At 46.2% G+C, this 25,217-nt stretch overlaps 1 protein-coding gene across 2 annotated transcripts; it reads left to right on the top strand.

The window, feature by feature from the left end:
• LOC127456466 (sodium- and chloride-dependent GABA transporter 3-like) lies at positions 1–25,217 on the top strand. Of its 2 annotated transcripts, XR_007899837.1 has the most exons (4): positions 1–170; positions 382–516; positions 13,596–13,728; positions 25,079–25,217. XR_007899837.1 is itself a non-coding variant. In XM_051724986.1 (3 exons), the coding sequence occupies exons 1-3, from the start codon at positions 32–34 to the stop codon at positions 13,673–13,675; spliced, it is 354 nt and encodes a 117-aa protein (XP_051580946.1). In that variant the 5' UTR covers positions 1–31; the 3' UTR covers positions 13,676–13,894. The 2 variants fall into 2 exon arrangements, 1 of the variants encoding a protein (XP_051580946.1); XM_051724986.1 differs by lacking the exon at positions 25,079–25,217 and having other exon boundaries at positions 13,596–13,894.

Genomic DNA, 25,217 nt, shown 5'->3' with positions numbered 1-25,217 from the left:
CTGAGAGAATTGGTGAAAACTGTGTGAAGGTATGAACAGAATAGATGGACCAAAAGAGAAGAAAGGGTACTGGGGGAATAAAGCAGAGTTTCTTCTGGCTGTGGCAGGGAATGTGATTGGTCTGGGTAACGTGTGGAGGTTTCCTTACCTTTGCTATAAGAATGGAGGAGGTATGATGCAGCCTAAATACACAAATTGTTTTATTCAGATTTCACAATACAGTATGTGCATAACAGGAACCAAAAATGTTGTTGGCAATTACAATAATAATTGTTCATTTTATTACTTTAAATTCAATATTTCTTATACAACAATATGTTCTGTCTTGGCATACTGTCAGTGGTATTTAAATAATGTATTTTTGCTTTGGTGTGATCTTAGGGGCATTCTTGTTACCTTACCTAATGTTTGTGGTTATCTGTGGAGTGCCTATGTTCCTGCTAGAGACAGCGATGGGACAGTACACACGTGAAGGTGCCATTACATGTTGGCAACGTCTCTGTCCTCTGGCTGGGGGTAAGAATCATAAAAAAGAAAAAATCACGTAAAAGATTTTCAATGTTTTTATTTACACATTATTTTTTCATGCAAAGTTTGCCTTTATCAAAATGTATTCAAATTTAACCTGAATTTATTCAAAGTTTGCCTACACCAAAATTGTAATTGCTTTAATGCTATATAAATAAGAAACAGCTGATTGATTCTACGATATATTATATAATATTTTGTCCTTTTCAGTTGCAATTGTCCTGGGTCAGTGGGATCAGTTGCCTTTCTTATTCTAGTTTTAATTCCTTCTTTCTAAATTTTTTTTATTAATTTTTTGAATTTTTTTATTTATCAGGTCAAATCACATTTTCATTTTAATGCAAGTTCATTTGTTTATTCAGGTCAAATCACATTTTCACTTTAATGTAAGTTCATGCACCCATTGAACAATTTCTTTCCTGTAGGCTGCCAAAAGAACCCAGATGTGGCAGAGCCGAGCGTTTGTTTGTGCTCTGCCAGAGATGTTCTATGCTTATATAACAAACTCTGCATTTTTATCATAGCAGAGAGCGTACCCAGAGCCCTTCTACCAAGGTGAGAGTAAAAGGTTAGCAGAAAATAGCACCTGTACACTGGTGAGGAGACAAGAGGTCGTTCTTTTTGAATTCAGTAGTTCTTATGTTAATGTAATCTTGTGTTGAAGCAGTAAATGTATTTGGCTTGCTGTCCGTATACTGGAGGGCTCAGAGCTCGAGACTCGATTCGAGTCCTGATTACCCCCCTGGACTTTACTTATTTAGATAATCTAGAGAATATGTGGTGATGGGGTGGAGGTGGGATGTCAGGAGAGTTGTCACAGGAAGCAGGTAAGCAGCAGCATATATACTCCTGTTCGTGGGCTGTGATTTGTCAGATTAAAATTAAAATGCTCCTCCAGAACCTCTGTTAATTAACTTCATTTCAGTAGTTCGTACGTTAATGTAATCTTGTGTTGAAGCAGTAAACATATTTGGCTTGCTGTCCGTATACTGGAGGGCTCGGAGCTCGAGACTCGACTTGAGTCCTGATTACCCCCAAAAAGGCGTTAAGATGAAAGAACAGTACCATGACTATGGCAGGAAGTATTTAGGACAGCAAGCCAGCAACAATTCTATTTGGTAAATTGGCTTGACGGATACTTCTGAATTGTTTCCCCCAAAAAGTGTGTACAGAGGGAGTGCTTTAAGCATTTGTTTGAAGGTGCATTCTTGTACGATTGCTGGTCGAGAGGGCTACGCTGCGATTCAAACGAGAGACCACCATTCATCGTAGAAGTGGGTGGGCTCATGGTATGCGAACAGGGAAGGTGAAAATGAGAGTTGGCGAGTGCTGCATTCGAAAGGGAGGGCTCATACTGCAATTCAAATGGGAGACTTCTCTATAAAGAGAGAGGCTCATGGCATTTGAACGGGTAAGCCCAGCAAGCAGTCGAACAGGGAAAGTGAGCACTAGTTGGTCCTGCTGCGTTCGAAAGGGAGGGCTCACACTGCGATTCGAACGGGAGACTGCTCTATAGAGAGCGCTCATGGCATTCGAACGGGTAATCCCAGCAAGCAGTTGAACGGGGAGAATGAGAACGAGAGCTGGCTCGTGCTGAAAGAGAGAGCGCTCATGGCATTTGAATGGGTAAACCCAGCAAGCAGTCGAACAGGGAAAGTGAGCACTAGTTGTTCCTGCTGCGTTCGAAAGGGAGGGCTCAAACTGCAATTCGAACGGGAGACTGCTTCATAGAGAGAGAGCGCTCGCAGCATTCGAACGGGTAAGCCAAGCAAGCAGTCGAACAGGGAGAAGGCTCACACTGTGTTCGAAAGGGAGGGCTCACACTGTGATTCGAATGGGAGACTGCTCTATAGAGAGAGAGCGCTCACGGCATTCAAACAGGTAAGCCCAGCAAGCAGTCGAACGGGAAGAATGAGAACGAGAGCTGGCTCGTGTTGAAAGAGAGAGCGCTCATGGTATTTGAATGGGTAAGCCCAGCAAGCAGTCGAACAGGGAAAGTGAGCACTAGTTGGTTCTGCTGCGTTCGAAAGGGAGGGCTCACACTGCGATTCAAATGGGAGACTGCTCCATAGAGAGAGAGCGCTCACGGCATTCGAACGGGTAAGCCCAGCAAGCAATCGAATGGGGAAAATGAGAACGAGAGGAATGGGGCTTGTTTGCGGGGGTAGCCTCACTCAATAGACTACCCATAGATAGGGAAATATGGTGCTTTGAGAAGTGAAAAGAGAGCCCATACTGCAATTCGATGGGAAAGCCTGCATAGCGTTCGAACAGGAGGGCCCACACTGCATTCGAATGGTGGGTGGTGCAGAGTATAGAACCTTGCTGAATAGCGGTTTGATGGGTATACATTTATGAGCTGTGCCCCTAGAGTTTTAAGAGGAAACATAAGAGGAAATAGGAAACATGATTGCGAATAGGTGTGAATTATCCAGGAATGCATTGAGTTGCAGCTCTGCACTGCAAACAGGAATGCAGGAGATATGTGCTGGGAAATACAGTACATCTTAATAAACAATGTGAAAAACAGCATAAAATGATCTGAGAAATAAGAGCTTTGGCTCTGTACTGCATGCAGATATGCAGGAGAAATTACCTTGCAATCATTACTGAAGGATACGCTTGTGGTCATTCGCTCCTTAGGAGTATGACTGCCCCCTGCTGTACAATACACATCAATATATGTCAATAATGCTGAGAGGAAGCGAGACACATTGCAGAATGATTATGAATGAGTTGGAACACGGCGCATGATCCGCCTCTTGCGGAGCCGAATTCGGCTCATGTCTGTTCGGACAGAGTCCGTGTATAACTGCAGTGTGCTGTGGAATGGACAGAGCCAGTGCTGCGCGGCAGCGAGCTTGCGTTAAAATGTCTGCGTTGGTTTGAAAATAATTTGTCATTAGATTATCGGTCGATTGAAGGGAGCTCTGTGTTGCATGATGCCCCTGTGTTCAGAATGAAATAATTCACGCTCCGAAGGGCACTTTGGAGGGAGAAACAATCGTGATATTCATGTTAGAAGATGAGGAACAATCGCTGAATAAAGCTCGCCCCCTAAACAAGCTGTGGCGTGGTAATGAGGCTGACAGGCATTACCTGTGCGGCAGAACCTGATTAAAAATGCTGGGGGTTGAAATTGTGGTTGGATTGAATAGATAATCTTTGTTTCTTTCGCTTTCAAATAAAACTGAATTCTAATGGCATGAAGCCGGAACGGCGCCCGTTCACGGAGGCAGCTGGCACTGCTTTCTGAGTGGAAAGTTTAGATAAGAAAACATGAGCAGTCATAGAGAGCTGTTTCACATTTTTTAAAGTGCAGGAGCAGCCAGTTTGTGGCAGCAACTTCGTGCTATAAACTGCTTCATCGAATGGAGCATAGAAAGACAGACAGGATAAAAAATATATCAATATTATATATATATATATATATATATATATATATATATATATATATATATATATATATATAACACAATGTGGTAGCCATCAATACTGTTAAAAAACAAAGAGCTGCTGTGGCAGCTTCTGTTGAATAACAAGGCTGTTTGGATGGAAGAGCTGTTCTGGTGGAGCCAAATGCTTTGCAGGGAAGTTGCATCCGATGATCCGTCTGCCTGGGTCTGTTCGTGGAGAAATGGGCGGGGCTGAATGCCGGAAAGATTCTCATATCAGGAGAGTTGTCACAGGAAGCAGGTAAGCAGGGGCTTATATACTCCTGCTCGTGGGCTGTGATTTGTCAGATTAAAATTTACATGCTCCTCCCGAACCTCTGTTAATTAACTCCATTAGATGCTATTGAGATGCTATAGTATGCTGAATAAACTGATTTTTTGAGGAAACAGCTCATTACATAATGAATTGATCGTCTGTCCAGCAATCTTCAACATGTTTTACACTTAGTAATCCTTTTAGAATGAACTGTGTGGATTATACTACGATAAATTTGCAGTTTAATAAGAGAAGTCACGGACAAATTTTCCACAGGAAGGTTGAAAACAGGCTGTCCCCATTAATTTGCATGGTGTCTGCAAATGGGACTAAGGGCACCTACACACTAGAGTTAACGCTGCATCAGAGAATGCTGCGAATGCATTGATTTCAAAGGGCATGGTGCATTGGAAGGACAGAGGGAAAACCCAAGGGTTTCCGATAGTGAAGCTCTGTCATGCAACCAAAAGTTGAGAACATTTCAAGTTTTTCTGCAACGCACTCTGATGTAGGCATCCGTTGACCAATGAGAATCTCGCAGAGGCAAGACTAGCTGCGCTGTGAAATTGTAAAACATGGCAGGCAAGCTCAAACATGCACTATATTCTTTTCCTGTCCTCTATTATCCTTCTCTGTCATGCTAAAAAGAGAGAGAGCCTGGAGAAGAGTTTCAATGTTTACCGGTACACTGTCAGAAATATATATTTTAAAGGGATAGTTCACCAAAAATTGAAAATTCAGTAATTGTTTACTCACCCCTGTGTAATAACTCTACATGACTATCTTTCTTTTTTCTTAACACAAAGGGAGAAATTGTGAAAAAAAAAAAATTGTGCTCAGTGATGTCATACAATAGCAGTTTATGGTGACCACCTCTTCAAGCTTCAAAAGAATGCAAAAGTATAATTCAGAAGTCTAATAAATTATTCCATGAGACTCATGATTGCTATGAAATCATATGATAAGGTTTGGTGAGAAACAAACCAAAATCTATTGTATCATTTAGTGAAAATGTTCACTGACCGTTGAGCTCCTGTGCATGTTCATGATAGGGCATGAGAGCAACAGTTACGCAGGACAAAACTCTGATTAACATAGAAAACATACCTTTTATCACGTGTCGTTTGCCATTAGTTTAATACACGGTGTGACTGTGCCCATTTTGTGGTTACTATGATTTTACTACAAAATACCAGGGTGATACTACTTAGTAAATCCATGGTTAATTTTTGTAAGGTAAGGTTAGAGTTAGGTTTAGGGGTAGGGGTTGGTGTACAGTGTCTATGGGACTCTAAATAAACACAATAAACACACTGTAATGATACTGTATGTTAGTATTTCATTAGGGGTGTAAATAATATCTGCCACTATTTTCACTTTGTACGAAGAAGATGCTTTGCCAACACGCTGGTTTGCATTTATAGTTCTGCACTGATGTCTGCATCGTTCTGTGAGTACACAGCCAAAATGCTAATTATACATTCATAAATAAACAAAAGCAATGTAATTCGTGGATTCAGAAGTATTTATTAAATTATTGTAGTATTAAAAATTAGTTCAAAGTATTTTAACAAAGTATGAAATTTAGGTACATATTATTTATTATACATCACCTGCATTACAGGGATAAAATAAATGATAAAAAATACTGTTTGATTGTTCTTGAGTCACTTAAATAATAATAAATATTTTGGCATACTTTTTAAGTTTTCTGCTGAAAAATAAATCGTCATGGTTACTTGCGTAAAGGGAACGAGACGTTGTGTCGATGTAGTGACACTAGGGGTCACTCTTGGGAGCCCGAGACACCTCTGGTCTTTGATAAAAGGCCAATGAAAATTGGCGAGTGGTACTTGCATGCCACTCCCCTGGACATAGGGGTATAAAAGGAGTTGGCGTGCAACCACTCATTCAGGTTTTATGCTGAGGAGCCGAGACAAGGTCCGGCCATTTCAGCGGGTAGTTTAGCGTTGTGGCAGGAGGGACACAACGTCTCATTCCGTCCATCAGGGAACGGAGGTTACACAAGTAACCATGACCTTCCCTATCTGTTACTCTTTCGACGTTGTGTCGATGTAGTGACACCAGGGGTCCCTATACAAAACGCCACAACTGGCTGAACTGTGTTACGTGAACTGGCGGTGCGTGACGGACAGACAACTGTGTGCCTCATTGCCAGCGCACCAGGCCAACACGGAACCTCCCCCAACATAGTTATGAGTATCGAACGGCCCTTTGGGGCCAAGTCGACTACCCAAAAGATAGAGACAGGCTAACCCAGTCGTGGCCTCTTTTCCCCTTCTTTTTTCCCACACCCTAAAAAAAGGGGGATAATAGTTGGAAATATCCAACTAGGCCAACCAGGTCTAGTCGGGGGGGTGTCCCTCCCAAGGGGAGGACACCGCGGAGACCACACCTCGCCCAGAGAGAGGGGGGGGTATTTAAGTGGAAAATACGTCACATGGACTTGCCAAACTATGTCGGAAGTATGTCATGTGGAGAAGTCTCATGGTAGATCCTACCCAACAGGGTAGGAGTTACTACAAACATGGAGACTGTGGCAGAGGGTGCTCTGCCCAAGGAAGACACAGTTTGCCAACAGGGAAACGAATTAGCATAAGATATACATCGCATGGAGTTACCTTACAGGGAACCACCACATGCGGAGCACCTACCCCAGAACAGTCTCTCCGAAAACTCGACTGCCACAGGGCTCGGAGGAAGTCAACCAGGGAACATAGTTTGTGACCACTACTGGGAATTAATGGTGCACTTCTTCAGCTCAGAGGAGGTGAAAGGCGCTATTTGCAAGCGATACACCCGGCCGGCTATCCCGGGCTTATCCGCTTGTATTGCGTGCCACTACCCGGGATGAAACTGGTTCCACCCGGAGGTTGTAGAACCTGGCAAAGGTGTTGGATGTTGCCCAGCCCGCTGCTCTGTAAATGTCTGTTAGAGAGGCACCCCTGGCCAGGACCCAGGAGGCCGCTACACCCCTGGTAGAATGGGCTCGTAGCCCTACTGGGGACGGCACGTCCTGGGCATGATATGCCATAGCTATGGTGTCAATGATCCAGTGGGTGATCCTCTACTTGGAGACAGCGCTTCCTTTCTGCTGTGCACCAAAGCAGACAAAGAGCTGCTCAGAGATCCTAAAGCTCTGCGTGCGATCCAAATAGATGCGTAAAGCGCACAGAGCAACGACAGGGCTGGGTCTGCCTCCTCCTGGGTCAGGGCTCGCAGGTTCACCACCTGGTCCCTAAAAGGGGTCGTGGGAACCTTGGGTACATAGCCCAGTCGGGGTCTCAAGATCATGTGAGAGTAGCCCGGACCGAACTCCAGGCACGTTTTGCTGACAGAGAACGCTTGCAGGTCTCCTACACGCTTGACGGAAGCAAGCGCAGTCAGGAGGGCAGTCTTCAAGGAGAGTGCCTTAAGCTCAGCTGACTGCAAAGGCTCAAAGGGGGCTCTCTGTAGACCCTGAAGAACTACAAAGAAGTCCCATGTGGGAACGAGGTGCGGTCTGGAGGGGTTCAGCCTCCTGGCACCTCTCAGGAACCTGATGATCAGATCGTGCTTCCCTAATGACTTACTGTCCACTGTGTCGTGGTGTGCTGCTATAGCAGCAATGTACACCTTCAAGGTGGAAGAGGACAGCCGCCCTTCCAACCTCTCCTGCAGGAAGGAAAGCACCAATCCAACTGCGCATCTCTGGGGGTCTTCTCGTTGGGAAGAACACCACTTAGCGAACAGATGCCACTTAAAGGCATACAAGCACCTCGTAGAGAGGGCCCTAGCCTGAGTGATCGTGTCTACCACCATGAGTGGTAGACCTCTTAGGTCTTCCGCGTCCCGTCCAGGGGTCAGACATGGAGATTCCAGAGGTCTGGTCGCGGGTGCCAGATGGTGCCCCATCCCTGAGAAAGAAGGTCCTTCCTCAGGGGAATTCGCCGGGGGGGCTGTTGCGAGGAGCGTGAGGTCCAAGAACCACGTCTGGGTGGGCCAGTAGGGTGCTACCAGGATGACCTGCTCCTTGTCCTCCCTGACCTTGCACAGAGTCTGTGCAAGTAGGCTCACTGGTGGAAACGCATATTTGCGCAGGCCAGGGGGCCAGCTGTGTGCCAGCGCATCTATGCTGAGAGGTGCCTCTGTCAGGGCGTACCAGAGCAGGCAGTGACCACCTGAGGGTGGAGTCTCCACTCTCCCCTGTGGGTAACCTGCCGTGACAGCACGTCTGCTGCAGCGTTGAGGTCACCCGGGATGTGAGTGGCTCGCAGCGACTTTAGGTGCTGCTGACTCCAGAGGAGACGGTGGGTGAGTTGTGACATACAACGAGAGCACAGACCACCTTGGCAGTTGACATATGCTACCGTTGCCATGTTGTCTGTCCGAACTAACACGTGTTTGCCTTGGATCAATGGCCAGAACCTCCGCAGGGCGAGCAGAATTGCCAGCAACTCGAGGCAGTTGATGTGTCCGTCCATAAGCTGGCAGCTGCGTGCCCATTGCAAACAGCATGCCTAGAGACCTGCTCTAGGGGAATGCCTGCCCGTAGAAACGTGAGGTCGGTCCAAGGGCTGAAGAGATGGTGACAGACCAGCGTGGTGACCACGTGATGTGTCCCACAGTGCCATGCCCATCTCGGGACTCGAGTCTGAAGCCAGTGCTGAAGCGGTCTCTTATGGATCAACCCGAGCGGGGTGGCCACCGCTGAGGATGCCATATGCCCCAGGAGCCTCTGAAACAGTTTCAGTGGAACTGCTGTTTTCTGTTTGAACGCCTTCAAACAGGTCAGCACTGACTGTGCGTGCTTGTTCGTGAGTCGCGCTGTCAATGAGACTGAGTCCAACTCCAAACCGAGAAAAGAGATGCTTTGAACCGTGAGGAGCTTGCTCTTTTCCCAGTTGACCCGAAGCCCTGATCGGCTGAGGTGCGAGAGCACCAAGTCCCTGTGTGCACACTACATGTCCCGAGAGTAAGCTAGGATTAGCCAATCATCGAGATAGTTGAGAATGCGAATGTCCACCTCCCTTAACAGGGCAAGAGCTGCCTCTGCGACCTTCGTGAAGACGCGAGGGGACAAGGACAGACCGAAAGGGAGGACCTTGTACTGATACGCCGGAGGAATGGTCTGTGTTGAGGTAGAATCGAGACGTGAAAGTACGCATCCTTCAGGTCTACCGCCGCGAACAAATCTTGATGCCGGACGTTTTTGCCTCAGCATCTTGAACGGGAGTCTGTGTGAAGCCCGGTTCAGTACTCACAGGTCCAAGATTGGCCGCAACCCACAGCCTTTTTTTCGGTACGACGAAGTAGGGGATGTAAAACCCCTTCTTCATCTCGGCCAGAGGGACATGTTCTATCGCACCCTTCCGTAGGAGGGTGGCGATCTCCGCGTGCAAGGCAGCAGCATGTTCGTCCTTCACCAAGGTGAAGTGGATACCGCTGAACCTGGCGGACACCTGGCAAACTGAATCGCGTAGCCAAGTCGGATGGTCCAGACCAGCCATCGCGATGGATTGGAAAGCGCAAGCCACACATCCAAGTTCCACGTGAGGGGGACCAAAGGGACAACCTTGTCGGACGTACCGGCAGGTGGGTCCTCGCGGCAGGGCGGAGCTCGAGGTGCCACACCATGTAGTGGCCGTGCTGAGTCTAGGGACATTGAAGCACTTACCTGGCTCCTTATGACCACCCCCGGAACAGCCTGGGACGGGGGAGGAAGAGGCCTGTCCTCGCAACCCGTGGAGACTGTCACATCGGGGCGGATGTTTGCCACAAATGGGCGCGCAGGGGCGGGGAGACCGCCGCTGGAGCGCCAATCCTGCAAGGGTAAAAAGGTGGACGTTGGTCGTGATGATGACCGTGCACACCGGGTATGTGACCCAGGGAAGGAGGAAACCGCTCTTTTGCTGAACTGTTGGGTACCGCAGCCACTTGGGCATGCGGCAAAATCAAATGAAAAGGCAACAAAAGATTCTCCACCTGGCCCTCCACCGGGGGATGGAGTGGTCTTACTACCAGCTCCAATGCAGTGGGTTTCGTCGACCCTGGGTCGCCCATCTCAGGGGTGCTTTGAAGCCCTTCATTGGTTTTCGCCGGGGCCGGGCCAAAGGGGTGGGTTGCGGCGGAGCCGGTGCAGTCACCGCAGGGGGATGCCCTTGGCGACGAGCAGACGGGGTGCGGGATCTTGAGCCATGCCGGGGCAGGATATGCCGGATAGCCTCCATCTGCTGCTTCACCGTCAAGAACTGCTGGGCAAAGTCCTCGACGGTGATGCCGAATAGGCCAGCCTGGGAGATAGGGGCAGCAAGGAACCATGTCTTGTTGGCCTCACCCATCTCGACCAGGTTGAGCCAAAGGTGACTCTCCTGGACCACTAATGTGGACATCGTCCGCCCGAGAGACCGCGCCGTGACCTTCGTCGCCTGGAGAGCAAGGTCGGTCGCCGAGCGCAGTTCCTGCATCAAATCTGAGGTGCAACTACCCTCGCGCAGTTCTTTTAGCGCCTTGGCTTGGTGGACCTGCAGGAGAGCCATGGCGTGCAGGGCAGAGGCGGCTTGTCCAACAGCATTGTAGGCTTTGGCCATCAGGGACGACGTGAACCTACAGGGCTTGGACGGGAGCTTTGGGCGTCCGCGCCAGGTGGCGGCGCTCTGCGGGCATAGGTGCACCATGATCGCCTTATCCACCGGGGGAATCGCCGTATAGCCCCTGGCCGCCCCGCCATCAAGGGTAGTGAGGGCGGGGGAATTAAGAAATCGGGACCGGGCAGTAAAAGATGCCTCCCACGATTTTGTCAGCTCCTCGTGCACTTCCAGGAATAAAGGCACTGGAGTGGGGCGTGGCTGCTTTGAGCGGCGCTGCGAGCCCAGGAACCATTCATCGAGCCGCGAGGGTTCGGGGGAGAGCGGAGGGTTCCACACTAGCCCGATGCTTGCGGCCGCCCAGGAAAGCATGTCCATCATTTCCGCATCAGCCTGTGACTGGGCAATCGTCCCCGAAGGGGGGAGCCCAGCTGAGGCTTCTGCGTCCAAATGGACAAGCCTGCTCTCTGATGCTGCGCTCGAGAGCTCATCACTTCACGGGCTCCGAACAAGAGGTCGAACTCGCCATGAGACGAGCCGGCGGACTCATCTGGAAGCCCGATCAGGGCAGACGAGCATGCTGGGGAATGGGAGGTCCACAGGGGGATACCCGGCAGAGGCGGTTCCATTGGGGTCCCCAAATCGCCCCCAGTGCTAGCCGCGCTGGCCTCATACCCGTAGGTAGAAGGATCGAGACGGGGAGCTGCTGGGGTGGCTTGCTGGGGTGGCTTGCAAGCTGCGACTGCAACGTTGCCATGGTTATGTTCTCGCAGTGAGAACATGAACCATCCACGAACGCTGTCTCCGTGTGGGTCACACCCAGACACAAAAGACAGCGATCATGACCATCTGAAGTTGAGAGGTAACAACCGCAACCAGGAATAACACACAAACGGAAAGACATTTTTAAAAAGATGTGTCTTTAAAAAGATGTTCCGTGTGTGCCGCTATTTTAGAGAAATATACTCTTTCAGGAAAATATACTCTCTTTTTTCTGCTGAAGCACCCAGGGGCGTTCTCTGCAGTGCACAAGTACAGAGGATAGAGAAGCCGCTGAAATGCGCCGTCAGATCCAGCAGAGGTGAATGAACAGTCAGCTCAGTAAACATCAACCGTTCGGCTCTGAGGAGAAAATCTGAATGAGTGGTTGCACGCCAGCTGCTTTTATACCCGTATGTCCGGGGGAGTGGCATGCAAATACCACTCGCCAATTTTCATTGGCCTTTTATCAAAGACCAGAGGTGTCTCGGGCTCCCAAGAGTGACCCCTAGTGTCACTACATCAACACAAGGTCGAGTGAGTGACAGATAGGGAACATCAAATTAATAAATAACTACTTGCTTGTTGAACAATAAAAAAACTTTTACAATGCATATAGGCAATATAACCAATTCTTACCAGGTGCTTATTAATTTGCTAACAAATTAGAAGTGTTTTATTTCCATAATTTATGAAATATGAATATTTACTGTACACAATACTGTCAAAAATACAGTCAAATCATCATGCAGATCGGAAAGTTTGCGAGTAGAATATAACACATATTATTTCACTCACATATCAAATTAATATCAAGTAAAAGAAAAAAAAGCTTTTAGTGTTTATAAGCTGTAAACAGATATCTTTTGTCACGTTTTGCTTGTAACTTAATGAAATACAAACAGAAAATAAAAACAGCAGATGCTCCCGACTGAAACAATTGCACCTTAATGGTCCCAAGTTCAAATACAGTGAGATATGATACATAGATATTAAAATAATCTAGGTAAAATGCGACGCTACCTCAGGTATTGTTGTTATCATCCTGGGGGGTGGTGTCTGGTTACAAAGTGCACCAATCACAGCTGTTTGTGGTCTGGGTCGACGCGCAGTTAAATTTTTGAAGAGGTGGATGCCAGGCAACAGTGTAGGCTACGCCGTAACCGCTGTAGCTATGCGTAACCTACGCCATAGGTTTGACGCAAAAGTATAAATCGGCCTTTAGTTTAAATAACTTCTATTGCTTAGAGCAAATAGCCTCTGCCATAATATAATTTACTCACCTTCATGACATTCCAAACCAAACAATGATTTTCTTTCTTCTGCAGACTACAATAGGAAATGTTTTAATGAGTATCCCAGTCCGTCCTTTCAATACAATGGCAGCAGATAGTGAACCACTTTAAAGTTTTAAATTTACCATGTGACTAATACATCATATTCCAAGTCTTCTAAAGTCATACTATAGGTACAGTATTGGTAAGAAAAATTTGTTTGAAAATTGTTCAGTGTAAATCGTGACATTTATTGTGCTTTCATGAACGCTATGAGAGAGGCTCATTCACAGTGATTTGCGTGTTCATGTGAGAACTTGAGTTGTTGAGCACTAAACTTTAGGCATACATTAATCTTTTATTCCAGACCTTTGACAGCATAAATTATACAATATCATTAATACAATTTTGGCATTTTGTACAACAAAGTGGACACAATAAGCTTGTTTAATGTATGGCACTGTGATCTGTTCTGCAGACAACAGCGAAGAAATCATGTAAACCTGTTAATTGATTTAGTAGTAAAAGTTTTCCTCCATACAGAAGCAATAAGCTCTAAATATTTCAGAGACAATTCTGAACATGAAAAATTAGGTGCTTAAGGAATTTGTTGGCAAACTTTAAGACATAAGTCAGGACCCTATATCGGTCTCTGAAACAAAATTCATAATTTAAATCACAACAAAACTCACTGTTTCTCTCTTTCTTTCACTGTCTCTCTCCTGACATTGTACAGACGCAGAGTGCTGTCAAGCTCTGGTGGTATTGAGGAGATGGGGAAGATCAAGTGGGAGATTCTTCTGTGTCTCATTGTAATGTGGATCATATGTTATTTCTGTATCTGGAAAGGAGTCAAATCTACAGGCAAGGTGTGCAAAAATGTCACTTGAGACAATGTTGTCTATACCCTGTTTACATTTGTGACAAAAAAAAAAAGAAAAGAAAAAGAAAACAAGAATCCACAGCTTTTCCTTGAGTCCTTGATTGTTTAACCTCTTCTTAAATGACTGCTTTTTACATACCATAAATCATGAATTATATACATGTGGACATGTAGACTGTAGCCATTTTAAATTACTTACACTACCAGTCAAAAGTTTTGAAACACTTACTCATAATTTATTATAATTTCTTTTTACATTTTAGAATAATAGTAAAGTCATCAAAACTATGGAATAACATAAATGGAACTATGGGAATTATGTTGTGACTAAACAAAATCCAAAATAAATCAAAACTGTGTTATATTTTAGCATCTTCAAAGTAGTCACCCTTTGCCTAGAATTTGCAGACATGTACTCTTGACATTTTCTTAACCAACTTCTTGAGGTGTCACCCTGGGATGCTTTTTAAACAGTATTGAAGGAGTTCCCATCTATGTTGGGCACTTATTGGATGCTTTTCTTTATTATTTGGTCCAAGTCATCAATTTTTTTTTTTACATTTTAGATTTATAATGAAATAAATTAATATAGTGGCACAATTATATTTTTGTCTACAAACATAATTTCAAACATTTAAGCATACGCCTTCAGATCAAAAGATTTTCAAGATCATGAGAAACATTTCAGTCAAGTGTTTCAAAATAATGTTTATGTATTTATAGATCAATTATTATTTTGTTGATTGTTGAGTTTAATTATGAATATTGAACATGGATAAATAAAAGGTGGAAAGAAACACAAAAGCATAATACGGGGGAAATGACATTTCAGAATTGTAAAAAAAATATGTTTGTGTGTGTATGATGGGGAGGAAATGTTTTTGTGGTGTCTCTTTTTGTATTTATGGAAAGCTGTAGAATAGGGATAAGTATGTCTACATTTTATTGATGATCCAACAATAAGCAATTTAAAAAAATTCCATTTGCATCAAGGTGTGGTTTGAGTTTACTTATTGTTAATAGAGTGAAGAGAGAAGCAAAAAAAAGAAGATAATTAAATGCATAGATGTTGCTATGCCATGATCACTACAGCCCCCACACACCATATTTTTGTCCTTCTGAGCTGTGTTAAAATTATCCTCTTCTGAGATGTGTAATGAGCCTTTTCCTTTTAACGAGTTCACAGTGGCCCCCCTCCAACTGGGTATCCAGGGTCAGTGTGACCAGCACCTCTGTAATCCAATCCGGGGTGGGGGCCATGTCCTCAGAGGCCTGTTTTTTATCCTCGAGTGCAGTGGTGGTCCTTGGAAGCTTCCGTGGGTCACTGCAGCCTGTGTGGCAATCGATCAATATGAGATTTAGTCGGGTTATAGTGATCCAGAGAAAGCTGTAGAGCAATAAACCCTCCCAAATCTTTGCTCCCTCCTAAAAAAAAAAAAAAAGCATACAGACAAAAAAATAAATACATTCATATACATTGGAATAAAAAGAAAAGAGGTTTAGAAAAGGCAGAGAATATGTCTTAATGTACAGTTTATTTATAATGTTATATTTAAACATAATGTGACGTGAACTACTGCTTAGATAGAGGTGTATAGAGAGAGGGTGCGAGGCATCAACCCAATTGTTCTGGGAAGCTGATGAAAGTGTTGTCAATGAATAGATGATGTAAATGTGTAATACCCTTTTCTTTCCAAGTAAAGCTGATGAGAGGTAGTTTGTTGATGGTGAACTCAGGATTATTCCATAAAGGTGTGTTTGTGTTTGGTGTTATACTGTGCCTTGGCATTTCGTTAACTTTCCACCATGCTAACAATGTTGTTTTAATTACTGAATTTCTAAGTAAGCTGTGATGTTTAAAGGCCAATTCAAACTGCTCCAACAAACTCCAACAAACATGTGTGTTGGGTTTTGTTGGGTCATTGTGTTCACCCTGTTGGCATTTGTTGGGCCAGATTGATACTTTCAGTTATGCTTCTCAACATTCTAAATCCAACTGCATCCAACTGCCAACTTTAGAATGTTAGAGTTTGTTGGGGCAGTGTGAACTGGCCTTAAGAAATGAAGAAATGAAGGGTAGATCAGATATGGAAATTTCTTTGCGTTCTGGTTCTTCTATGTGTAGCCATGAGTTATGGTTATGGCTGCCTTGGATCCATTTACATAGGTATTGTATTTGGCTTGCTAAATAGTAAAAATGAAAGTTAGGTGCAGCTAGTTCCACCTTGTTTTGCAGTGTATGCAACTTTATTCATGTTTATATATATATATATATATATATATATATATATATATATATATATATATATATATATATATATATATATAGAATTTAGGTGTTATGCTATGTAAAGAATCAAGCCATAGTCGGTTGTACTGAGGTCATTGTGAACAGGTAGCTAACTCTATGTAGAATATGTAGAATTTTCACTGCAGCAATACGTCCAACAAGAGAAAACTGTTTTTTATTTAAGGATAGTGATCATATGAAGCCATTTATTATCACATAGTTGCTTTGCTCCTTTTTAAATCATAATGATAACAGAAATCACCCAAATAGCCCTGATCAAAAGTTTACATACCCTTGAATGTTTGGCCTTGTTACAGACACACAAGGTGACACACACAGGTTTAAATGGCAATTAAAGGTTAATTTCCCACAACTGTGGCTTTTTAAATTGCAATTAGTGTCTGTGTATAAATAGTCAATGAGTTTGTTAGCTCTCACGTGGATGCACTGAGCAGGCTAGATGCCATGGAGAGCAGAAAAGGGCTGTCAAAAGACCTGCATAACAAGGTAATGGAACTTTATAAAGATGGAAAAGGATATAAAAAGATATCCAAAGCCTTGAAAATGCCAGTCAGTACTGTTCAATGACTTATTAAGAAGTGGAAAATTCGGAGATCTCTTGATACCAAGCCGCTAAATACAGGCTGCTCTGGAAAAAGATAGTGTGGTTGTTTCAAGGAGCACAATACGACGATACTTGAACAAAAATTAGCTGCATGGTCAAGTAGCCAGAAAGAAGCCTTTACTGCGCCAATGCCACAAAAAAGCCCAGTTACAATATTCACAACAACACCTTGACACGCTTCTGGCACACTGTCATTTGGAGTGACGAGACCAAAATAGAGTTTTATGGTCACAATCATAAGCGCTATGTTTGGAGAGGTGTCAACAAGGCCTATAGTGAAAAGAATACCATCCCCACTGTGCAGCATGGTGGTGGCTCACTGATGTTTTGGGGGTGTGTGAGCTCTAAAGGCACGGGGAATCTTGTGAAAATTGATGGCAAGATGAATGCAGCATGTTATCAGAAAATACTGACAGACAATTTGCATTCTTCTGCACGAAAGCTGCGCATGGAACGCTCTTGGACTTTCCAGCATGACAATGACCCTAAGCACAAGGCCAAGTTGACCCTCCAGTGGTTACAACAGAAAAAGGTTAAGGTTCTGGAGTGGCCATCACAGTCTCCTGACCTTAATATCATCGAGCCACTCTGGGGAGATCTCAAACGTGCGGTTCATGCAAGACAACCAAAGACTTTGTATGACCTGGAGGCATTTTGCCAAGACGAATGGGCAGCTATACCACCTGCAAGAATTTGGGGCCTCATAGACAACTATTACAAAAGACTGCACGCTGTCATTGATGCTAAAGGGGGCAATGCACAGTATTAAGAACTAAGGGTATGCAGACTTTTGAACAGGGGTCATTTCATTTTTTTCTTTGTTGCCATGTTTTGTTTTATGATTGTGCCATTCTGTTATAACCTACAGTTGAATATGAATCCCATAAGAAATTGAAGAATTGTGTTTTGCTGCTCACTCATGTTTTCTTTAAAAATGGTACATATATTACCAATTCTCCAAGGGTATGCAAACTTTTGAGCACAACTGTATACCATATATAAAGAGGTCAAGGTATATGAGTTGGTTCCATAGTAATATGATATATTCCATTTATGTGTTATATTGTGGATTTATTCCAGTTTATAGTAGTCAGATATTTTAGAAAAGTGGTTAATAAGCTTGCAAACTTCTTGAAGCGATGTGTTCAGGTTCTGTAGGAAGAGAAGAATGTCATCAGCATAGAGGGAGATTTTGTGGTTTATATTGCTAGTTATGATCCGGGTAATATTCTCATTTTGTCTTATAGCAGCAGCTACTGGTTCAATGAACAATGCAAATAGTAAAGGGGACAGTGATCATCCTTCCCTGTTTCCTCACTCTAGTTTAAATAGTGGTGATGTTATATTATGTGTGATAACTGCTGCCATAGGGTGACTGTATAGTAATTTGGTCCAATTGATAAATGTTTTACCGAAACCAAATTTCTCTAGTGTTACAATTAGAAATTGCTATTACTCTATCAAATGCTTTCTCTGCATCTAATGATACTATTATTATTTTGTTATTGTTCTGCTTGCAAATATCCATAATACTGAATAAACGTTGTGTATTACTGGAAGAGTGCCTTCCTTTAATGAATCCTGTTTGGTCTGGGTGAATGAGATGTGAAATTACTGATTCTAGTCGGTTATCTATCATCTTACTGATTATTTTAAGATTATCTGTTTTTGTAAGAGATAATGGGCGGTAACTTGAGCACAGAGTAGGATCTTTATTTGGTTTAAGGAGGATTGAGATAATAGCTGTGTTCATAAAGGTTGGGATGCAGTGTTGGGTGTAATGCATTACTAAATAATTAATTACTGTAATTAAATTACTTTTTCATTGAAAATATTTAAGAGATTACTCTTAATTTTTCAGTAATTTAATTACAGTTACTTCTGATGTAATTGCGTTAAATACTGTATAGACTATAGAACAATTCTAAATAAAACAATAGTGAATTTAAAATAGAAATGTAACATCTAGTGTTAAAAATATATGTTTTATAATTTAACGCTGCCCCCTTAAATTCTTCAGCCAGTTAATAATTTATTTGATTTTATATGATTTATGTGAAAGAATTAAAAGAACAATTTCATGTCTATCCTTGTATTTTTCATCTGGTCGAGGTTGATCAGGGTTTTAGAAAGAAATTAGTAATAAGTAATGCAATTACTTTTCAGAGAGAGTAATTAGTACTAATAACACTGTAGAAGATGTAATTAGTAATTAGTAATTAATTACTGTTTTAGAGTAACTTACCCAACACTGTTGGGATGACAGAGGTGTGTATTTCTGTTGCCATTCTTGTAAATAGTGGAGAGATGGTTGTCCAAAAGTTTTTAAAGAACTCAGAAGGGTATCCATTCATTCCTGGGGCTTTACTGTTTGATAATGAGTAGGCTGCTTTGCTGAATTCAACTAATGGTACTTCCTGTGCCTCTTTTTGAGCTTTATTTAAATTTGGGAAATGTATATTACTCAAAACCCTTTCTGTTTCTTTATAATGATCTGCTTTCTTACTAGTGTATAATTCTTTGTAGAATGTCAGAAAAGTCTCATTTATTGCTTGGGGTGTATGGACCATATTCCCTTCTGAGTTCCTAATAGCAGAAATTATTTTTTTATCAGTTTTATCATTACAGTCATAGTGTAAACATCTTAATCATTGCTTAAGGAATTGTGCCTTTTTGTGTCTAAGGTTTTCTAGATTAAAGTTTCGTTTACTTCTTTAAATGTATTTTCATTTGCATGGTGTCACATCTTTGTGCAAACACCTTGTGTTCCCTATCTGTCACTCACTCAACGTTGTGTCGATGTAGTGACACTAGGGGTCACTCTTGGGAGCCCCAAACACCTCTGATTTGAAAAAGGCCAATGGGAATTGGCGAGTGGAATTTGCATGCCACTCCCCCGGACATACGGGTATAAAAGTAGCTGGCTCACAACCACTCATTCAGATTTTCTCTTCGGAGCCGAGCGTTTGCGTTCAGTGCACTGAATTCAATCTCGCTACTATTCACCTCAAACTGCTGAATCTGAGGCGCATTTCAGCGGCTTCTCCCCCTCTGTACCCCTGGGCGCTTCGGCAGAACAAAAAGAGTATATTCTAAAAGAGTATATTTCTAAATAAAAGAGTGGCACTCACGGAACATCTTTTTAAAGATGCCCTTCCATTTGTGTATTATTCCTGGTTGCGTTCGTTATCTCTCCACTTCTGATGGCCACGATCACTGTCTTACGTGTCTGGGCGCTGCCCACGTGGAGACATCGTTCGTGGATGGGTCATGTCCTCATTGTGAGAACGTGACTATGGCAACGTTGCGGTCGCAGCTTTCCTTCGTAAGAGGGCAAGCCACCCCTTCGGGTATGGTCGCCCAGTCTCAGGCCAACACGGAGATGACGGACATGCTTTCCCGGGCGGCCGCGAGCGTCGGGCTAGAGTGGAACCCTCCACTCTCCCCTGAACCCTCGCGGCTTGATGATTGGTTCCTGGGCCCAGAGCGCCGCTCATGGCCGTGCCCCGCCGCTCATGGCCGTGCCCCGCCCTTTTCTTCCCAGAGGTGCATGAGGAGCTGACGAGATCATGGGGGGCACCTTTTACTACCCGATCCCGGTCTTTCAGCTCCCCCGCTCTCACTACCCTTGATGGTGGGTCGGCCAGCGGGTATTCGGTGATCCCCCAAATGGATAAGGCGCTCGCGGTGCACTTGTGCCCGCAGAGCGCCACCACCTGGCATGGGCACCCAAAGCTCCCGAAGCTCCCGTCCAGGGCCTGTAGGTTTACATCGTTTCTGACGGCTAAGGCCTACGGTGCCGCTGGACAAGCCGCCTCCGCCCTGCACAGCATGGCTCTCTTGCAGGTACACCAAGCCTAGGCACTAAAAGAGCTGCATGAGGGTAGTCCTGACCCAGGATTGATGCAGGAACTGCGCTCGAACCGACTTCGCTCTCCGGGCGACGAAGGTCACGGCGCGGTCTCTCGGGCAGGCAATGTCCACCCTGCTGATCCAGGAGTGCCACATTTGGCTCAACCTGGTCAAGATGAGAGAGGCTGACAAGGCGCAGTTCCTTGACGCCCCCATTTCCCAGGTTGGCCTGTTCGGCAACACCGTCGAGGACTTTGCCCAGCAGTTCTCGGCGGTGAAGCAGCAGACGGAGGCTATTAAACACATCCTGCCCCAGCGCAGCTCAATACCCCGCACCCTGTCTGCTCATCGCCAAGGGCGTCCTCCTGCAGCAACAACACCGGCTCTGCCGTAGCCAGCCCCTGCGGCCCCGGCATGGAGCCCACCACAGGAAGCAGACGCCACCCATCTTACGGCCGGCCACCAAGAACCCAAGGAAGGCTTCGAAGCGCCCCTGAGACTGGCGACCCAGGGACGAGCAGACCCGCTACTCTGGAGCTGGTGGACAGACAACTCCATCCTCAGGTGGAGGGCCGGGAGGAAAATCTTTTGTTTAATTTTATTTCACCGCATGCCCAAGAGGCTGCGGTACCCAAAAGTTCAACAAAAGAGCGGTTTGCTTGTTCCCTGGGTCACATATCCGGTACGCATGGCCGTCGTCACGACCGCCGTCCACCGTCCCATTTCGGCAGGTTTGACACTCCAGTGGCGGGCCCCCTGCCCCTGCACACCCAGCTGTGGCACGAACACACCCACACCGGGTTGGTTCCGACAGTCTGCGGGGATGATATTCCTCCTCCCCCCTCCCTGGCCAATCTTATGGTGGGTATCAGCAGCCAGGTAAGTGCTTCGATGTCCCTGGACTCAGCGTGGCCACGGGGCTCGAGCCCTATCGACGTGGTGCCTAAGGGTCCACCCCGCCGTGAGGCCCCACCCGCCAGTACGTCCGACGTGATTGTCCCCTTGGTCCCCCTAGAGTTTGGACACATGGCTTGCGCTCTCCAACCCGTTGCGATGGCTGACCCGGACCATCCGACTCGGCCACGCGATTCAGTTTGCCAGGTGCCCGCCCAGGTTCAGCAGCATCCACTTCACTTCAGTGAAGGGTGAGAATGCCGCTACCTTTGCTTGTGGAGATCACTACCCTTCTACGGAAGGGTGCGATAGAGTTTTACAGCCCCTACTTCATCGTACCGAAGAAAGGTGGTGGGTTGCGGCCAATATTGGACCTGCAAGTACTGAACTGGGCTTTGCACAGACTCCTGTTCAAGATTCTGACGCAAAAACGCATTCTAACGAGTGTCCGGCATCAAGATTGGTTCGCAGCGGTAGACCTGAAGAAGGCGTACTTCCACATCTCAGTTTTACCTCGACACAGACGCTTCCTGTGGTTTGCTTTCGAGGGCTGGGCGTACCAGTACAAGGTCCTCCCCTTCAGCCTGTCCTTGTCCCCTCACGTCTTCACGAAGGTCGCAGAGGCAGCCCTTGCCCCGCTAAGGGAAGTGGCTGCATCCTCAACTATCTCGACGACTGGCTAATCCTAGCTCACTCTCGGGATGTGTTGTGTGCGCACAGGGACCTGGTGCTCATGCACCTCAGCTGGCTGGGGCTTTGGGTCAGCTGGGAAAAGAGCAAGCTCTCCCCGGTTCAGAACATCTCTTTTCTCGGCTTGGAGTTGGACTCAGTCTCGATGATGGCACGCCTCATGAACGAGCACGCACAGTCGGTGCTGAACTGTCTGAAGGTGTTCAGACGGAGGACAGCGGTTCCACTGAAACTTTTTCAGAGGCTCCTGGGGCATATGGCATCCTCAGCAGTGGCCACACCGCTCGGGTTGATGCATATGAGACCGCTTCAGCACTGGCTTCAGACTCGAGTCCCGAGATAGGCATGACACTGCGGGACACATCGCGTGGTTGTCACGTCGATCTGTCGCCGCCTCTTCAGCCCTTGGACCGACCTAGCATTTCTACGGGCAGGGGTTCCCCTAGAGCAGGTCTCCAGGTGTGTCGTGGTTATGACGGACGCCTCCAAGACAGGCTGGAGCACGGTATGCAATGGGCACGCAGCCACCGGCTCTTGGATTGGCCCGCAGCTGTGTTGGCACATCAACTGCCTCGAGTTGTTGGCAGTACTGCTCGCCCTGTGGAGGTTCTGGCCATTGATCCAGGGCAAGCATGTGTTGGTCCAGATGGACAACACGGCGATGGTAGCGTACATCAACCGCCATGGCGGCCTGCAGTGGTAGACACAATCACTCAGGCTAGGGCTCCCTCTACGAGGAGCCTGTGTGCCTTGAAGTGGCGTCTGTTCGCTAAGTGGTGTTTTTCCCGACGCGAAGACCCCCCAGAGATGCGCAGTCGGATCGGTGCTTTCCTTCCTGCAGGAGTGGCTGGAGGGGCGGCTGTTCCCTTCCACCTTGAAGGTGTATGTAGCCGCCATTTCCGCACATCACGATGCAGTAGATGGTAAGTATTTGGGGAAGCACGACTTGATCATCAGGTTCCTGAGAGGCGCTAGGAGGTTGATTCCATCCAGACTGTGCCTCATCCCCTCGTGGGACCTCTCTGTAGTCCTTCAGGGTCTACAGGGAGTTCCCTTCGAGCCCCTAGAGTCAGTTGAGCTTAAGCCACTCTCTTTTGAAGACTGCCCTCCTGACTGCGCTCACTTCCATCAAGAGAATAGGGGACCTGCAGGCATTTTCTGTCAGTGAAACGTGCCTGGAGTTCGGTCCGGACTACTCTCACGTGATCCTGAGACCCCGACCAGGCTATGTGCCCAAGGTTCCCATGACCCCGTTTAAGGATCAGGTGGTGAACCTTCAAGCACTGCCCCGGGAGGAGGCAGACCCAGCCTTGGCATTGCTGTGTCCGGTGCGTGCTTTACGCATCTATTTGGATCGCACGCAGAGCTTTAGAAGTTCCGAGCAGCTCTTTGTCTGCTTTGGCGGACAGCAGAAAGGGAGTGCTGTCTCCAAACAGATGATCGCCCATTGGGTCATTGACGCAATCGTGATGGCATATCACGCTCAGGACGTGCCGCTCCATGTGGGGTTATGAGCCCACCCTACTAGGAGTGTGGCAGCCTCCAGGCTGGGCAACACCCAACAGGTTCTACAATCTCCGGGTTGAGTCGGTCTCATCCCGTGTATTGTCAGGTACGAGCAGGTAAGTTCCGGGAAAGCTGGCCGGGTGTACCACTTGCGCATAGTGCCTTTCCCCTCCCCTGAGGTGAAAACGTGCGCTTTTGACTCCCAGTCATGTTCACAAGTTGTGATCCCTGGATGACTTTCCTCCTTAGCCCTGTGGCAGACGTGTTTGCGGAGAAACTCGCTGCCGGCCCAGTATATGTGCTAATTATGCCCTGTACTGGGGTAGGTGCTCCACATGCGCTGGTTCCCCAGAGGTATCCCCATGTGATATATCTTCCGCTAAATCGTTTCCCTGCGTATTCCTTGGGCAGAGGTTCCTCTGCCCCTGGTCACCGTGTTTGTAGAGCTCCTCCCCTTTGGGTAGGACCAACCATGGGACTTCTCCACATTACATACTTCAAGACTCGGTAAGACCATGTGACGTATTTCCACTCAAAATACCCCCCCCCCCCCTCCGGGCGGGGTGTGGTCTCCGCGGTGTCTTCCCCTTGGGAGTGACACCCCCCCGACATAGACTCTTATGGCCTCCAGCCGGTAAACAAAACTCCACTCTTTTTGGGGAGAAAAAAGAGGAAAAGAGGCCACGGCTGGGCTAGCCTGTCCCTATTTGTTGGGCAAGTCGACTTGTTCCCAAAGGACCGTTTGATGCTCATAAGAGCGTTGGGGGAGGTTACGTGATGGCCTGGTGCGCTGGCTACGAGGCACACAGTGGTCTGCCCGTCTCGCACTGCCAGTCCTCGTAACACAGTTCAGCATATTGTGGTGTTTCGTATAGGAACCCCTAGTGTCACTACATCGACGCAACGTGGAGTGAGTGACAGATAGGAAACGTCCTGGTTACTTTCGTAACCTCCATTCCCTGATGGAGGGAACGAGACGTTGTGTTGCCACAACGCTGAACTACCCGCTGAAATGGCTGGGACCTTGTCTCGGCTCCTCAGCACAAAACCTGAATGAGTGGTTGCGAGCCAGCTCCTTTTATACCCGTATGTCCGGGGGAGTGGCATGCAAATTCCACCTGCCAATTCCCATTGGCCTTTTTTCAAAATCAGTTTGGGGCTCCCAAGTGTGACCCCTAGTGTCACTACATCGACACAATGTCTCATTCCCTCCATCATGGAACGGAGGTTATGAAAGAAACCAGGATGTTTTCCCCTCACCTAACATAATTCTTTAACTCACAAATACAAGTCATAAGCACTGTCTCAGGGGAACATGTTAAGTCTTCCTACAGGCTTTTTAGTTTTAAGTACTTAGGCTGAATACTAATGAATTTAACATATATTGTTGCACATACATTTTTAGAATGTATGTTTTATCTAAAGAAGTGTTTCACAGTTAGGCTATAATGCACTTGTGTTGTAATTCGTCCCTCAAAGTTTGTTGGAATGGAGGTTATCATGATGTCAGTGACAGACCTGTTCCCCATGGTGCTGCGAAAAGCTGGACGCCAAGAAATTTTCCTCCTGCTCTTCTGTCTCACTTGTTTCTTCGGCCAACTCATAATGGTCACAGAGG

Source organism: Myxocyprinus asiaticus, chromosome 18 (genome assembly GCF_019703515.2).
Source record: "Myxocyprinus asiaticus isolate MX2 ecotype Aquarium Trade chromosome 18, UBuf_Myxa_2, whole genome shotgun sequence".
NCBI lineage: Eukaryota > Metazoa > Chordata > Actinopteri > Cypriniformes > Catostomidae > Myxocyprinus > Myxocyprinus asiaticus.
Note: the sequence above shows the minus strand (reverse complement) of the source record. Positions and strands in the feature narration are given on the sequence as shown.